This window comes from Podarcis muralis, chromosome 5, assembly GCF_964188315.1.
Source record: "Podarcis muralis chromosome 5, rPodMur119.hap1.1, whole genome shotgun sequence".
NCBI classification, from domain to species: domain Eukaryota; kingdom Metazoa; phylum Chordata; class Lepidosauria; order Squamata; family Lacertidae; genus Podarcis; species Podarcis muralis.
The window spans coordinates 67800253-67816869 of NC_135659.1; the positions used below are offsets into that span (position 1 = coordinate 67800253).

The following is a 16617-nucleotide window of genomic DNA, read 5'->3' on the forward strand; positions in this document are numbered from 1 at the left end:
CTGGCGCGAGGTCCGCGGAGGGACGCCGCGTCCAGCGGGGAGGGGGCGGTGCTGGGCGTGTGCGTGCGCGCGCTTGGACGGTAGTAGCGGACGAGGAAGGCGGTGGGAGAGGCCCGAGGTTGAGAGGCCGGCGAAAGGGGGTCAGTTTTTTTTCCTCCCTCACTGTATGGTGTTTAAAGGAAATAGCGCGGACGTAAAGGAGAGCGCGAGCGCGCACGCTCAGGTCTGTAATAGAAACGGCGCACGCGCAGACAGAGATTCACGTTCTAAGCGTGGGTGTCTCGAGAGCGGTTGGCGGTTGGTGTGTGGAGGGAAACGCGGCTCGTGCCGGGGGCCGAGGAACGGTGCGGCGGGAGAGGAGTCGAGGCAGGGCGGAGAGCGGCCTCTCACACTTGCCGGCTTCTCATCCGCGGTGTCTCTCGCTGAAAGAATTGGGGCTCCTGAGTGGGAAGATAGGAAACATAACGCGGGGCGGTTCTTCTAGTCCATTATGTGCGCCTCGCAAAGAGGGCAATATTTGAATCTCCTCAGTTTGCACTGGGTTGGTTTGATTCGGTGCTTGGCTTGCCGCGTTTCGAAATGATTTACAGTGTAGTCCAAACCTTGCCTACTCAGAAGTAGGCCCAGTTGAGTTCAGTGGGGCTTACTCCTAGGTAAGTAGGGCTACCGTTACACCCATTTTAATTAGATGTATTTTATTGTGCCATGTGAGTTGTGTTGACCCAAACGTATTTGAATGAGGTAAAGGGACCCCTGACCATTAGGTCCAGTTGTGGCCGACTCGAGTTGCGGCGCTCATCTCACTTTATTGGCCGAGGGAGCCGGCGTACAGCTTCTGGGTCATGTGGCCAGCATGACTAAGCCGCTTCTGCTGAACCAGAGCAGCGCACGGAAACGCCGTTTACCTTCCCCCTATTTATCTACTTGCACTTTGACGTGCTTTCGAACTGCTAGGTTGGCAGGAGCTGGGACCGAGCAACGGGAGCTCACCCCGTCGTGGGGATTCAAACCGCCGACCTTCTGATCGGCAAGTCCTAGGCTCTGTGGTTTAACCCACAGCGCCACCCGCGTCCCTCCTTTGAATGAAGTAAGGAATAAATCACAGTGCTAAGTCGGGGAACAGACAACCTTGTTGCATTGTCACCAGCAAGGCAGAACTGAGACCTCTGCCCATTTCTGGCCTCAGGATTTTATTTTAAGTTTCTCTCCTGCAATTGTCTTCAAAGTTTGGACACAATCAAAAGCATATTTAAATTATCTCCTGGTTTGAAGGCGAGTCATGGGACTTTAAAAGCTTAGGCTCTCTTGGGTCTCTGCTGCTTTCTAGATTGTCACCTTTTGGCCCCAACCCTTATTGGAGTTCTGATTAGTTGGATTATGGCTTCTGAGAAGGAAGCTATCCAGTATAACCTCTCAGATGCTTTCACAGGGACCATAAGGTTACACCCTGGCTCTTTGGTCTCAGAAAGGGAAAAGTAGCCGTTTGATATCACCTAGGTGAAAATTAAGAGAAAAATAAATGAGATCCCATTATTTGGATAGCATACGATGAGTAAAATGTTTTTGGAGTAAGCACCAATGGCCAGCCATTGAGTGGCATTAGAAGTGGTGGTAATGACTGCTGCATGTCAGGTCGTGAACATGGTTATAAAGAAACCATTTTCACAGTTATTTCAAATGTATTGGTGTTCTGTCTTTCCTTAAAGATACAAAATAAAACCAAACACAGAGAATAGCTGTATGTGTAATGGGGTAGGGAAAGAAATTTTGCTAATGTTCGCCATTTCTTTTAAAAATTGAGTTGGGGAGTAGAAAATGGACAATCTTGAAGTAACATAATTGGGGGAGGGGGACTCATACAAGGTAATCTGCCAATGGACTGATTTTGAGTAGGAGCTGTTAGAGTTATCTACTCTTGGTCAGAAATTACATCACAGAATGTTTCCAATAGGTATTTTGAAAGTCAGATTACAATCATATGCACACTCACATGGGACTCATTAAGCTTCTGGTCTGAATAGATGTCTATCAGATTGCACTATTGTGAAACCCAAGTCACACCATGTTTGTAAATACAGTTCATTGCCTTTGAAATATACCCTGCTTTTTCAGATATATTAATATCGCAGCTAACTAAAAAATGTGGTGCCCTATAACGAAAGTGTACCTTAGTCAATTTAAGCAGAAGTAAGCGAATCAAATCCATATTTTGCCTAAAATAAAATACAGAGGTCTACAGTGACCGTGATTTATACTCTCCCATGGAAACAATGGGACATATTTGGTTGGAGGGTTCCCCTAATTATTGAACATTGGGTTGGGTAGCTGTTACAGATATAGTTAGTTGGGCTCTAGGTCTGCTAGGAAGGATGTACAGGTTACTGTGACTGGAGGCCCAATGCAAGTCAGCAAAATGGTGATGTTGCAAAAAAGAGGAAGAAGGAAATCCTGTTTTGAATTTATTAAGAGAAGCATGCAAGACATAAGAGGTAATGACACTTCTCGCTGTGACGCTTATTATAGGTCTCTGAAGTGCTGCATCATGTGTTCACATTTTAATTATACAAACAAACGAGAAGATTCTGAAGACAAACTCAGAGTTGAGAATAACATTCAGAAGGCACTAGACATTTTCACTTAGAGAAAAGTAGCTTGGGGAAGAGGATGTGGAATTAATTTTTATATATTTAATGGATTCATTTAAGAAGGATGAAAAATGAGTTGAAGTTTTAACCAAATTTAGGTTAGATTATGTATAACTAATTGTAAACAGCTGGGCAGTGAAATGTTGCTCTAGGAAATAGAGAAGGGTGGAAAATAACACTTCACCAATGCTATAGAAAGGTGTGAATCCAACATGAGTCCAGCCTTTGCTTCAACTTTAATTGGATTAACTGGAATTATCTTGCCAAGCTAATTTCAAGACTTCTTTGCCTTTGAGGGTATAAGTGATGTTGTTTTGGCTACAGTTGTGAAGTACTTCTGAGACAACTGATTTTGCCTGATCTGGAACAGTTTTGCATTCTTATTTCTGAATTCACACCCATTTTCAAACATTTTTGTGGACTACTTGAAGCTTGCTAGGGTTCTCGATGGATCATTTACACATTTTTTTTGTTCTGCAATGTATAATAGATTTCACTTCTGAATTAAATATGAGTAAAAAAATAACTATTTCTTCAGCACTGGTCTATTGAAATCCAGCACTGTGTTATGAAACCATATTCCTAGACTAGGCTCCTAAAAAGGCCCCTTTAAATCATAGTAAAAAAAAAGAGATAGAGACAGCTAATAATAATTATATCATGGGCCTTAGGTCAGAGGCTTGTTAATTAATCCATTCATGTTTTAAATGGTTTTGAACTGCATCGGGGTGGGGTGGGAAAGACAACTAAATTGAAATTCCCCATACATTTTTGCTACATACTAATGCCAGTTACGGAGAATAGCAGTTCCAGTTCCAAACCCTCCCATTCAGGCTGACCTCAGCCCTATGGTGGTTTTCCCCACCAAACCCCTGGGGACCCACATTGGCCTCCTCAGGCCCCAGGGTACCGTATATTGGTTTGCCTTTCTGGACGACATACTGATACGCTGTATCTTGATGAACATGACATAGAACGGCCTGATCCCCTCCCAAATGTTGATTCACCTGGGAGTAGGCTCAACACTGAGGTGGGCAGAATCAGCCTATCCCCTGAACACCAGTTTTCCATGATTATTCTGGTACATGCCAAGGCTAAAATGTGACTTCTACAGAAAGCCAAGTTGTTAGGGGAAAGTATTTTCTGCCTGAAACTAGGCTATTCAGCAGGCTATTCCAGACCTTCCCCCTTGACTAGAAATACCAGGTTATAGCTAGCCTCAGCCTACTAGCTAAGGTGTCAACAATCGGTGGCATAGTGAGTGGACAACCTGCCCTATGGTGCTGTGAAATGGGGAGCATGCGTGAGATGTGTTCACAGGGAGTGTGATTTGAGGCATTCAAGAACATTAAAATTCAGGGCAATTAAATTGGCATTACCTCATTCTGCTCCACACCCCCAGAGGAGACCTGTCCTGATAAAGACAGAAAACATGGTGGCAAAGGCATGCATAAACAGGCAGTGGAGCACAAGGTCCAAGTCCATGTGGCTTGAGGCAACTGAGATAGGCAGTAAATCTGTCCCATCAGGAAGGCCACCTTAGAAGAGCCAAAGCCCTTTTTTCTCCAGCTTTGTGTTCTCTCAGTGCTAAGGAGGCTGATCTAGCCCTTGCTTTTAAAAAAAACACAACACCTTTACTATCAACTGAATTTGAGCTGACATCACATCTCAGTGTTTTATTCCATTTGTTCTTTGTTTCATTGTTCTATTTTATTGTATTTTATGTATTCTATCATATTTAATGAGTTTCATTTAAACTGCTTTGGAGATGTATTTTGGCTAGGAAATCCATTACTTATATCCTATTAATAAACAAAACATCTAACATCTGGTCTATTTTTAGATTTCACAGAGGAATCTGCTTAATATATATAATGACTCATGAGATGGGGGAAATCCCCATAAGGGTGTTACATATGCATTCAGAAAGCTCCTGAGAATAAGGAGGATTTATTGGTCATGGGGGGCGGGGACTAATACAACCACTATAGTCTGCAGCATCACCTGGGATCAGTAATGTGGGACAGAAAATCTTCCAGTGCTTCATTTTTTCTGTGGAAAATGTTCTGCTTCATAGATTAATTAGTAACTGTGAATGTCAATTACAAGGAAGTGTTAGACAAGCTGGCAATTTCATTTCCCCCCCTTTACAAGCTAAATTAGATCACTATAAGGCATTTCTGATTTCTCTTAAGTGAGCCAGTTCAAATTTTCTGGAAAACCCACATCACTGCCTGTGATCATTCTTTAGACACTGCCATCTCCTTCAAAAGATTCAAGGTTTACAAAAGAAAAGAAACTTTATTGTGGGTTTTGTAATATAAAATTGAGGCAAATGGCTGCATAGTAAGCTACCCCATTGGATTCCAGTCTGCAGCATATTGTGAAAGGATTCATATATCCTAGTAGAAGCTTTAAGTTTTGCATCAATATGACAAAAAATTCTAATCTCAGTGATGAGAAGATGTATAATCTCTTGGACCTTTTCCAATTTTATTTGAACATATATTAAAAGGTTCCCTCACATTTTGAAAGATGCACCCACCCCCACACCCAATCACTGGCATTGACTACCTCCACCCCAGAGCGCTTCTCACACACCCTTTGTTGCCCAACTGCATCACAACAGCTCTGCTGCCAATGGGTCTAACTCTCCAGGAATTGCTGCCACCACCCTCCCACTTACTCCTGCAGTCCTAGGAGAGAGAACCTGGAGTGCACTAAAGCAATTATTTTTTAAAGGGTTCTGGACTAATGCCCCTGCACTCCTCAGCTCAATCTGTACCTTTGCTTACCTGCCATGGAACAGCTGTAATATTTGATGTTTTACTGTTAGATATTTTAATTTGTTAGAAGCTGCCCAGAGTGGCAGGGGCAACCTTGTCAGATGAGTGGCATATTAATAATAATAATAATAATAATAATAATAATAATAATAATAATAATAATTATTATTATTATTATTATTATTATTATTATTATACCTGTGTAGGGAAATCATATATGGAATGACCTTAATCATTGTAATAATTTCTCCTTAACATCTGAATCAGGAGAGTTCATGGACCAGTGCTTGGATGGAGTGGTGAGATGGTTGAGGAAAAACATAGAGCTGAATCCAAGCAAAACATAGGCACTACGGGTAGAGTGATTCTCATACCTGAGAAACAGGTCAGTTGCCTACCCTGGGTGGGGTTGCACTCTCCCTAAAGGAGCAAGTTCACATTCTAGGGGTGCTTCTGGATCAAGTGTCACTGGAGGCCCAGGTAATCTCAACAACTAAAAGCACCCTTTGATGCTGCAACTGGTACAATAGCTATTACCATTTCTGGACTGGGAAAGTTTGGCCAGAGTAGTTCATGAATTGGTTACTTAAGAGTACAATCCAATCTTTTAAGTGGGGCTTTCCCTGGGCTTGATATGGAAACAGCAGCTAGTACAGAATGTTGTGGAACGATTGCTGACGGCAGTGTGACCTCTGCCAAGAAAACCAACAACAATGAGTGCTTCTGAACAACAATTAAGGACGAGTTTTTCTTTCTTGGCCAAGTCTCCAAGCTCAGCGATGCACTGTTGAAGCCAGAAAGTTGTTATGTGAGGAGGATGAATTTTCTTGCAGAACATCCACGCCAGCTTCACTTACACACCCTCGAGTGGGTGCAGGTACTATAACTGCCTGGTATGTTCTTTGATCCTGCCCAGATTTCTCCTAGAAATTTCAGTAATCATCCATCACCAGTTCAAGTGTTACACAGGTCATTGTAAGAAACAAGCCATTTTTCTCAAAAAGCCAGAACCATGAAAAAGAGACCAGAGATGGTTTACAAGTTGGAAGTCATGAAGAAATGTTAATTGGGCAACACTGACAGCAAAGCGCAAAAGGGTGGGTAGGAAGGCCACTAGTCGGGAAAAGAAATGAGATAAATGACTAAAAGCAACACATTAGTTGAGATCAAAGAAACTTATACCAAGTCCACTTGGTAAAGCACCCAGTGGACTTGGGTGAAGGTATTGAGGGGATGCTCATCAGATTTGCAGATGACATCAAACTGAGAGGAGTAACAGTTAAGGTAACAGTTCCAAGACTCAAGTTTTTATTAAAGACAGATTTTTAAAATTAAAAATACAGATGACTTTCTTTTGCCAAGTATTATTGGTGGAATCCAGCAATGTCTGTCCACCAAGAAAACAATGTCACCTTCCTCCTATCAGTTGGTTCCCAATTATCGGGTTGGTAACATGCTTTTGGAAACTGGACTTACTGATGAACACTCCTCAGACTCCGAGGAAAAACTTCTGATTTTGCTCTTGTGGTATGTACACAGACAGTGCAACCTACTTTCCTGCTTAAAGAAAGTGTGGTTGGAGACTTGGACAGCGGAAGCATTAGCCTTAAGAGGGCTAAATCCAGATCTCCTGTTGACGCAGGCAGTGCAGATGGAGAATTAAAATTCCTCAAGCCCTTAAGAAACCTCTGGATAAGGAACTGTGAAAAGATGGCTTGTAACTGATTAGGTGATAAGCTGCTAATATAGCTAAGTGGATTGTAATGGATGAAATAGATAGGTCACCACCTTTTAGGTCCTAGCAACAAGGACACCCAAGCCAACCCCAGTGAACATTTCAACTCATCTCCCTTTATATCCCCCACTCACTTTCCCTGTTCCTCAGAAGGAAGTCCACCTTCTCCTACTTCTTGGTGTCATATCTTCTACAATACTGTCCAGCACTTGTAATTTCCAATTATTTGGCACACTTCCTTTTTCATATTTTAGTCCCTTCTTAATTTCTTCAGTAGCATAACCTTTCCCAAAGCTGCCCAGGTAAGGACTACCATTAGAGACTACACTTATCAACCAGTTCCCTTTTTCTGTGCCTAGTACACTGCCGTGATTACAGATGACACAGATACTAACTGGACATTTGAAAAACCTATCTCAAAATGGGAAGTCTTCCAGCCACCACTCCATTAATTCCTCCATGCAGATCAAAATCTGAGTGCTTGAGTCCTGCCCCAGTTTTGTCCTTTCACAAACCCCTGCCCTCAATCCATCAGTGGGGCAGAGGAGCAACAACAAACGAACGCCAGCTCCCTCGGCCTGTAAAGCGAGATGAGTGCCGCAACCCCACAGTTGTCTACGACTGGACTTAACTGTCAGGGGTCCTTTGCCTTTACCTTTACTAGAAATAGGCTTAGGGACAGCTGACAACAAAGTTGTCCACTTTTTGTCAATGCTTCTACAGACCGCGAATCGTACTTGGAAACTTTTTTGAGGTGTAGGATTAGTGAAGTCAGTGAGACGGGGCCTGGCTTACCAAGAGATGCACTTTCTAATATTAGACATTAGTGTGATACGCAAGCATAACCCATTCATTACCTGCTGTTGAATACTTCTGTTCACAGGTCCATTGATGTCCCCTGGTCCTTGTCTTAATGTTAACTGAACATACTTTCCCACAGCAACATGTGCTAAGAATGCTCTTCAGTACGTCACTATGAATGCATAGTATTACAGCGGCATAGTAAAGATTTTGAGACTATTGCCAAACTTCACAACCAACTCTGCTCAAAATACTAGTAGCCTGCCATCAAAGTGGTCAGCTATGGCAGGAGGGTCATGAAACAGGCTCTCACTTTTGGAACCCATTTTTAGAAGCAAAGGTATACCTTTCACTTAAGTAAGGACACATGAAGAATCCCACCAGTTATACAATTTTAACCAACAGCTTGATGTACAAACTCCTGAATGATACATATATTTGGTCTCACCTTGCGTATTTCTGAAAAATATGCAAGATACATATTTTATTAAGTTTGTCTTGGTCAAGAGCTACAGTAGTGCAAATAATTGAAACTCTGAAGAAATCGGATTTGACAAAGGCCCTTTAACACCTGAAAACTTGTATTCCTTCCTAACAGCTATAGCTGGCAGCATTGGCACTTCTAATATAACTTACCAGTAGTAACTTTTCATTGCTTTGTTTTTACTAGAACACAAATTAAGTTGAAAAATGTTTATTTTTAGTTATTTTAAAAAATTGGAAACATACACAAACAAAAAATCTGCAACATTCATGCCAGAAATTGGGAAACTCAGTAAATCCTTTTAGAAACACTTCTGTTCCTTGCAATCAGTTTTTCAGCAATCAGTTGCACAAATGACAGCTCCCCCCCCCCACTAAGAAATTAGAATTTACAGCCATGCATAGACTTCAGTTTTTGTGTTTTGCAGCTAAAGGCCAACGCAAGTCTCAGAAGTCCTGTTGGATGTTTTCTTTGTTTGCCTCTCCATGTTGCTGCTTGATTTGAGAAATTTCATTTTCCAGTTGCACAATAGTTCGTTCAATCTCATAGTTTTTACTGACCAGGGACACCCACCTGAGGGGGGAAAGAGAGCAAAAATTAAATTACTATAGGCTTCCTTAATGCTAGGTTACCAGTTAAGGGAACAGTTCAGTTGGAAGTGCTGTGGTTGAGGGAAGCCAATCTCAATTGAGACTTCCAACTGGTTTTGTATAAGGTTGTGTTCCTTCCTGAAAGACAGAGAAGAGGCAAGGAGCAAAGTTCAAGAAACTTACATAGATTCCATCTCTCGAAGTTTAGCACCAGCTGTGAGCTGCATGTTCTTCCGCTGCCAGTTAAGGTCTTGAATGTGTTTCCTGAAGAAAAGGGTGACATACTGAATCACTTGTAGTCATTTATTCTACTGCCCTCCTAAGTCCACAGACAAGTGGAATAGACTGTACAATCACATATTTAGCCCTAAAAACAGGAGCTTGGACAACTATTTTGGACTATCTCGGAAGCAATGTTAAGAGTTCTGAAAGACTCTGGATTCAACACTTTAATGCTTTGGCCACATCTATCACTGACATGCAGCCTTCAGAGTTGGCCGACAAGGAATGTGATCCTTAGGCTAAAAAGACCTGTTAGCCACATCTGATCTAGATCCATTATCCAGAAGTAGCACCACTTGTGGACTCCATCACCATTCAGATCTCTAAAAATGTACATATGCTTCTTGAATTAGTCCTTGTATGGCACTCCTAATTCTTCTGAATTTCTTATCAAAAAGCATTTTATCAGTAATTATGAATGACCTTTTAGTTTTAATGGTGGCCCTAGCTAGCCATGCAACTTAACAGACAAGGATTCAGGAACAGGAAACTTGAGCTCATCCCTGCAATTTGGATCTCTACAATATTTTATGCCGCTGAAGGTAGAAAAAAAAGAGAAAACTACATTTTTTTCAAAGTAAATTAATCATGTGCACACTGCCTGCATTAAGAGAGATCCAGGAAAGTTCAATGCAGCACAAAGGAGATTGTCAGTGATCTCCCTTTCTCCTCCCCCACAAACTGTTTAGGGGTTCTCCCAGTTCCTCCAGAGCCAATTTGGGGGAGGTGTGGAAGCATGTAGAATGAAGGAGGGAAGCTCCCCCATACTAGCAGAAGTCCTTGGATGGGGTTCTGCTAGAAGCAAGGTTTTTTTTAAAACAGAACTCACCAGAGCTCAGTTCCAGCACCTCTCAGGTAGGCGCCACTGCCATTTTAAGAGAACAAGGGAGGTGTTCATGGGGACTTCCAGCATGTCTTTTTCTAGAAAAACAGCACTGGCTAGAAGGACCCGTTAGCTGAATCTGGCCCTCTGATTCAAACTACTGACAGACCTAACTTCATGTCATTCAAAAAAATAATCTACAACAAACATCTTCACTCTCAGAAATGAGTATCATTCTTGAGCTGTTACTTGGTATGCTGCTTCTCAAGGAGTTGTCTCCAGAAAATTATCTAAGGGAAACAGAGCCATCTAACCATTTTGTATCTAATATTTGGAAACGATGGACTAGTGAGACCTTCATAATAACCAAGAGAATGTCTAAAAACAGCAGCAGTAACCCCAAATTCCAAAATGAAAGAAAAACATATTTAAACGTTTATTTCTTGCACAATCCCATGTATACATGAAGAATTCAAAATACACACTGTACTAGAATGCATATTTTGCAATCTGCGACAAAGACTAAAGTCTTATACATTATTAGAGCCCCATAAACTATAATTCCATTTTTCTTCCAAAAGGCAACTGAAAAACAAGACTCACCTCAAACTCTGCAGCTCCTTTTGTGCCTGTTCAATCATATGAACTAAATGCCTATCAGCAAAGAAAAATACTAGTTCAAAAAAGATTCCAATAGAGAGTTCAAGTAATGCAATGTAGTGATCTATATTTTATCTTAAGCATAACTTAAGCTAACTGGGGGCTTTAGATTAACTCTGTTTCTATGTCTCTTTACAGTGCTGTAACTCTATTGATCCCTGAAACATACGAATAAAATTTGGTACACAGGACACAGTTCTATGTTTGAACTTCAGATACCAACTTAATACCCACAGTAGTTTAAAGGAAATCAATTTACCCAAACCACATTAATTAGCCCATCCCATATTCCCAGTAATGCTAATATGGAACTTGGTGTCCATTCTTGTCTAGTTAATTACTAGTAAACCAAGATGACATGAAACTTTTTTCTAGATTAGATACTATTAAGTCAAGAAAATTCAGTATTTTACTGAGAGAAACAAATGTGGTAGGATTCACAGTAAAGCATGCTTAATGGGGCTGGTGTGTGGCATTCCTAGTCTACTCTATGATGTGTATGTCTCGTGTAGTTTTATGAAATTTCTTATTGCTTTCCATTGTTGTATACCACTTTGATACATTTTGTAAAAAGGAGCACAGAAATCCTCAAATAAAACAACTTTTTTGTCCCCTCCTTTCTGCAGCAGCCCCTCCAGCTCCCTGAAAATAAGGAGTGAGAGAATGGGATCCCTGAGATTGAGTGGAGGCAACTTCTACTATGCCAGCTTCTAATAATCAGTGAAATTTTTCAGGGACCAGTGTGGGGGAGACATGGTAAGGAGGGGGCAGGGAACTCAGCACCCACCAGCCCCATTACACACTCTTAACTCTCAATCCAGCACTTAGAACTTTTGCAATTCCCTACTGCAGGCATGTCCAAAGTCCATTTTGGGGGCCTAATCCAGCCCACCGGTCAGTTTAATCTGGCCCCCGTGGCAGTTTATTTCCTGGGGTAAAATCCTAAGAAAACCTCAACAAGTTCAATCCCCGAAAAAGCTCAAAAAAATTGGGGTAAAATCATAAAAAAGCTCAACAATTTCAACCCTAAAAAAAGGTCAACAACTTTGGTTGGCCCTCATGGCTCTTCACTTCATCAAATCTGGCCCTCTTTGAAAAAAGTTTCGACACCACTGCCCTACTGCAAAGTTTACATTCTGACTTGCAGCATCTTCTCTAATCTTTTCATCTTAAAAAACATTCATGTGGTGAATGAAGATCCACTGAAAGAAGGAATAAAACCAGTTCTTGACCTTTTTCAATGAAGAAGTATCCAATAGTATATGGCTCTTATTTTTTACTTGCAGGTGTGAAAGTGCTAAGGAAGGAGAGGTAGGTTCAGTTCTCAGTAGCAGGAAAGACAGCATTCCATTGACTTCAAGATTGATTTTTTTAAAGGTTTTCAGTTATCACTTTGGAAGCATTTCACAACAAAAAAATTTTATAAAGCCTTCCAGCTAGCCCTTTTTAAGAAATGACTTGAAGGAGACACAAATATCTTACTCATTATACACTTTCCAGGCATTGCAGCCATACTGAGACATCAACTCCAAATTCTCAATTCGGACTGCCTGGTGCTCCAGCTGAGCCATTGAGTTATTAACACATTCTTGCCATGCTGTGATGTCATTCTTCTGCCCAGAGGATGGTGCAGGCAGCTCATATCTGTGAAGAAAACAAGAGAAATTATAGTTCAGGAACAACAGTTTAGATGGTTTGAAGTTTAAGAAAGTCATTGCACTGATCATGTCCATGACTAATTTTTATCAGTGAAATAGATGTGTATCAAAAGCGTTCAATAGCTCAATAAACGCTAAAGGCTATTTAAAATACCTGGGGAGCACAACAATTTTGGTTCATTTGTCTAGTTTCAGGCACATGTAGTCCTATTTGCAGAAGTATGACCCAATGTCTGCTTTCTCCAATGCTATCAGCATGAAGAAACTTAATCTCTTTTGCTAAAATGCTGAATTATAATTCCAAAAACAGACCTGCAAGTTCCTTGAAGACATAACAGACCACTAGCTATTGTTCCAACAGAGTATGCCTGCCACCCTGAGGCAAGAACTAGAACATCACATTTTAATACTTTTCAGAATCAGGCATCCAAACCTTATTGCTTTCTAGATTTTGACTTTGCATAGATGGTACATCCCACAGAAGGTCCCTAAGTTACCTTTTCATGCTCAACAGTTCTATTGGCTGTCGGGCTGCTAGGCGTTCAAATTCATTCCGCATTATTTCAGTCTATGAAACACAAGTCAAGAAGAATTACTTGCAGTCCGGAAGATGATAACCTGAAAATTCTAAATATGATCACATGTAAGAAACAAAGGTCTAGACCTCAACCCGACACCTTGTCCTAAGAGAGGCCCCCTGTGTCCCTGGAACTCCTGAACACATTCAGGGTACTTCATGTATTCTACGGCTCAGCTCAGGCCTTTGCAACAAATAGTATTTTTCCAAGCACTGCTAGGACTTAAAAATCAGGGAGCTCTCAGTTCAAGTTTTACCTAGTCCAGAAAGTCACAGTCTCTCAGTCTCTGCCATCTACAATAAAGAGATAATATACTATCCTGCCTTACAGAACAGCTGAAAATATAAAGATTCCCAAGGTAATGTATCTTGAACATTGCAAAAATCTATGTAATATAAATATGAGATGTTCTCCATTCACTTCCCCCTAAACACAGAGAATCTTTTTCTATTTTTGCATCTTTGCTTATATGTTTTGAGAAAAACAACACTTATACTCCAATTTCTCTTCAAGCAAAACATACTTATCCCTGCACATTTTTTAGGATGGAACTATATCACATTAATCAAAATCAGGCATCACAATTAGAGTTCTACTTTTATTTTAAGTATCCAATAAAGTACTGCTACCTTAAAATTTATTAAACAAGTTAACAGAAACCAGAGGTGGTTTCATGTTTATACTTAAAACTAGTAACTCAGGTGAAGATGTTACTTTAGAAGTTTTTGCTATGCTGGGACCCTACAATACAAAATAGTTATGGCAGTGCCCTCTAGCGGCTTGATTTCTATTAAAATATTCATTGCTCACTTGGAGACAGGCAGGAAAAAGTGTTTTACATTTGTTGGAAATACCGCTAACTACTTTTGAAGTTGAACACTGGCTTATTTTTATTTGTACCTTTATTGCTGCCAGACTACAGTTAACTGCTTTATTAAGGTGTGTGTGTGTATACTTTCAAAAAAGTAAAAAGAATTTTGCAATGTCTTGACCCTAAAAGGCAGCCTAGAAATTTCTTAAATATTTTAAATAACTTTTCTAGATTAACATCCTTAAACTGCTTTTTTTATTGTGTATTTTTAATTATTGTAAACAACCTTGGATATTTTATAAACTGGCTACACATGTAAAACAAAAACCATAAGCACTTCAAACTATTGCCTACTGAGACAATTCCAAAAACCAAGAAGTGCGTCTTCAAGACTCAACCCTGACCTTAAGTTAAATTTGGGGGGGGGGTCTGTATGCAAGGCGGTGGATTTCGGGGAATCTTGCCACACTGCAAAGACAAGCACACCCCTACAAGATAACTTCTCATGGACTACTATATGCAGGAAGCAGAGTCTGCTATCTTGGCCCACCAAGGCTTGTGCCACATTAAGCCCGTTAGACCTTCCTTGGAGGTTGTGAAACAGAGGTTGGATGGCCACCTGTCAAGGATGCTTCACCTGAGATTCCTACACTGCAGGGGGTTGGACTAGATGACCCTTGAGGGTCACTGCCTACTCTACAGTTCGATGATTCCATCATGACCAGCCGAAAGTCTATTTCACTGTCTTTGCGGGCATCTGCAAAAAACTTGCACGGCCACTTCTCGTAGTTCCGTGACAAGGATAGGAAAATTATCGCCCGCCAGAGATAGTTACAACTACCATTCCTGTCAGCCCCAGCCAGCGGCCATGGATGCTGGGAGCTGCAGTCCAAGTACCGGCAAGTCCTAGCTCTGAACCCAAGGACCAGGGTTGGATTTAGGTTTGATGAGGCCCTAAGCTACTGAAGGTAATGGGGCCCTTTATTTGTCCAGCTGTCCTTTGTCAACAACAAATTGTTGCAGTTTTTTGTGTCGAATATATGCTATATGGTAATTTTTGGACCGAAAGCCATTTGCACATAAGATATTTTATCAAAGTAATTGTTGAACTGAAATACAATGACTTACATCATAGGAGCCTACACAACACAAAACACTGTTGCTGTATGTAGCTTTTATTTTATTTGTGGGGTATTTTTTACCTTATATTTCTGAAATGTACATCCAGTTGTGTTTTTCCTTTAAATTTTTGGGGGGTCCCGAAGAGAGTGGGGCCCTAAGCTATAGCTTGTTTAGCTTATACGTAAATCCGGCCCTGCCGAGGACGCTTGAGCCCGGCGGGCGCCTTCCTCACCTCGAAAGCGCTGTAGTCGGGCGCCGTCAGGTAGCTCAGGTAGTTCTTGGTGGGCCGGTAGCGCCGCGTCTCTTCCTCCACCAGCGCCGCGGCCTGAGGGGAAGACAAACGAGCGAAGCGGGAGACACTCGGTCAGAGGGACGCTAGGAAGCCCCGGCGTCCTCGCCCCCCACCCGCTGTCCCCCGCCCCACTCACCGCCTCTCGCACGCCCGGAGCCTCGTACCCTTGGTCGAAATAGGGCAGGGCGTCCACGGCGACTTCGCCGGCCACCAAGCCGGGACCCGACATGCCGCAGCTCCCAGCGCCCGCCCGCGCGCGCGTCTCAAACTTCCGTCGCGTTAAGATTGCGCGGCCGCCGTCTCCCCGACATCCACTTGTGCCACTGCGGCTGCGCAAATTTAGCTCTCCGGAGCGAAAGGAATCCCCTCGCGGCTCCCGGCGCCTGCGCGTGTTCGACTACACGGCCCGGCAAGTCATGCTGCTGCTGCTGCTGCTCCCCCTGCAGGGCGGCGTAAGGAACAGCAGCAGCACCGAAATAACACAGACAGATTAATGCAAACAACAACATGGATTCAAGCGGTGTATCTTTTTCAGTGCTGGAGAGTAACACTACATACCATACATACACACGTTCTCCTTTGCAAGGCCTCTGGTTAATGGGTTATTTACTCTCTTACACGTGCCCACAGCATAAATGGTGTCCCCAGCCGCTGGGATTTTTATTTTTCCCGCATTTCAGGCCCACTTCCCCAACACACACACCAATCCGGTTTAATCTGTTGCCATAGTGCAGTGGACTTTGCGCAAGCTCTCTATATGGTATTATTGTTTTAACAACAGACATATTTTTCACTGCACAAACCTGTAACTTTTCCCAAAAATTGTATCCCTTTTAAGCAAAATGTATTACATGTTAACAGTGTTTTTTCTACTTCACACTGTTCAATACCAATTCTCCACTGACCAGGGTCACAGGGTCCATTTCCTTATTCCGTTACAACCCATGAGGGAAGGAGCCAAGCAGTCATAGGCTGGAGTTAAGAAATGATAGGAACAAGAAGCTGTTGCTGTGAGGAAACTAGTGGGCACCCAGCACCGCTAGAGCCATATGTGGTTCTGAGAACTGGTCTGCAAAGGGTTCTGTGCTACATGATCTCTGCTTACAGATGAGTATGGAAAACAGCTTATTTGTTGCTGAAAACAGCTCCATATAAACCAGGAAGTGACCACTCCAGACAGTGGAATGAGTCTTCTTTTCTTATCTCTGTTAGGCAGTTGAATGTGCATGTGTACTCCATCTGTTTCCCCTCCTCCCATTCCATTGCGTGGGCCCTGGAAACCCATGCTATGCCACTGCCACTGACCCATCAAGCTCAACAGTCCTAACGAAAGCTCCCCAGGATTTCAGA

The 16617-nt window shown here is 42.1% G+C and overlaps 1 protein-coding gene and 1 long non-coding RNA gene across 2 annotated transcripts; one reads left to right on the top strand and one right to left on the bottom strand.

The window, feature by feature from the left end:
* The first annotated feature begins 7 nt into the window (after positions 1–7).
* On the top strand, positions 8–13142 carry LOC114599394 (uncharacterized). Its single transcript, XR_003707299.2, has 3 exons — positions 8–140; positions 11433–11562; positions 12093–13142. It is a non-coding gene; the product is annotated as an uncharacterized LOC114599394 (long non-coding RNA).
* Positions 8646–15586, bottom strand: BCAS2 (BCAS2 pre-mRNA processing factor). The gene is made up of 7 exons (XM_028734560.2): positions 15404–15586; positions 15208–15300; positions 12962–13032; positions 12289–12450; positions 10750–10800; positions 9225–9305; positions 8646–9024 (listed from the first exon to the last, which is right to left on the bottom strand). Exons 1-7 carry the CDS (start codon positions 15494–15496, stop codon positions 8898–8900), a joined length of 678 nt encoding a protein of 225 aa, XP_028590393.1. The 5' UTR covers positions 15497–15586; the 3' UTR covers positions 8646–8897.
* Positions 15587–16617: the final 1031 nt, after the last annotated feature.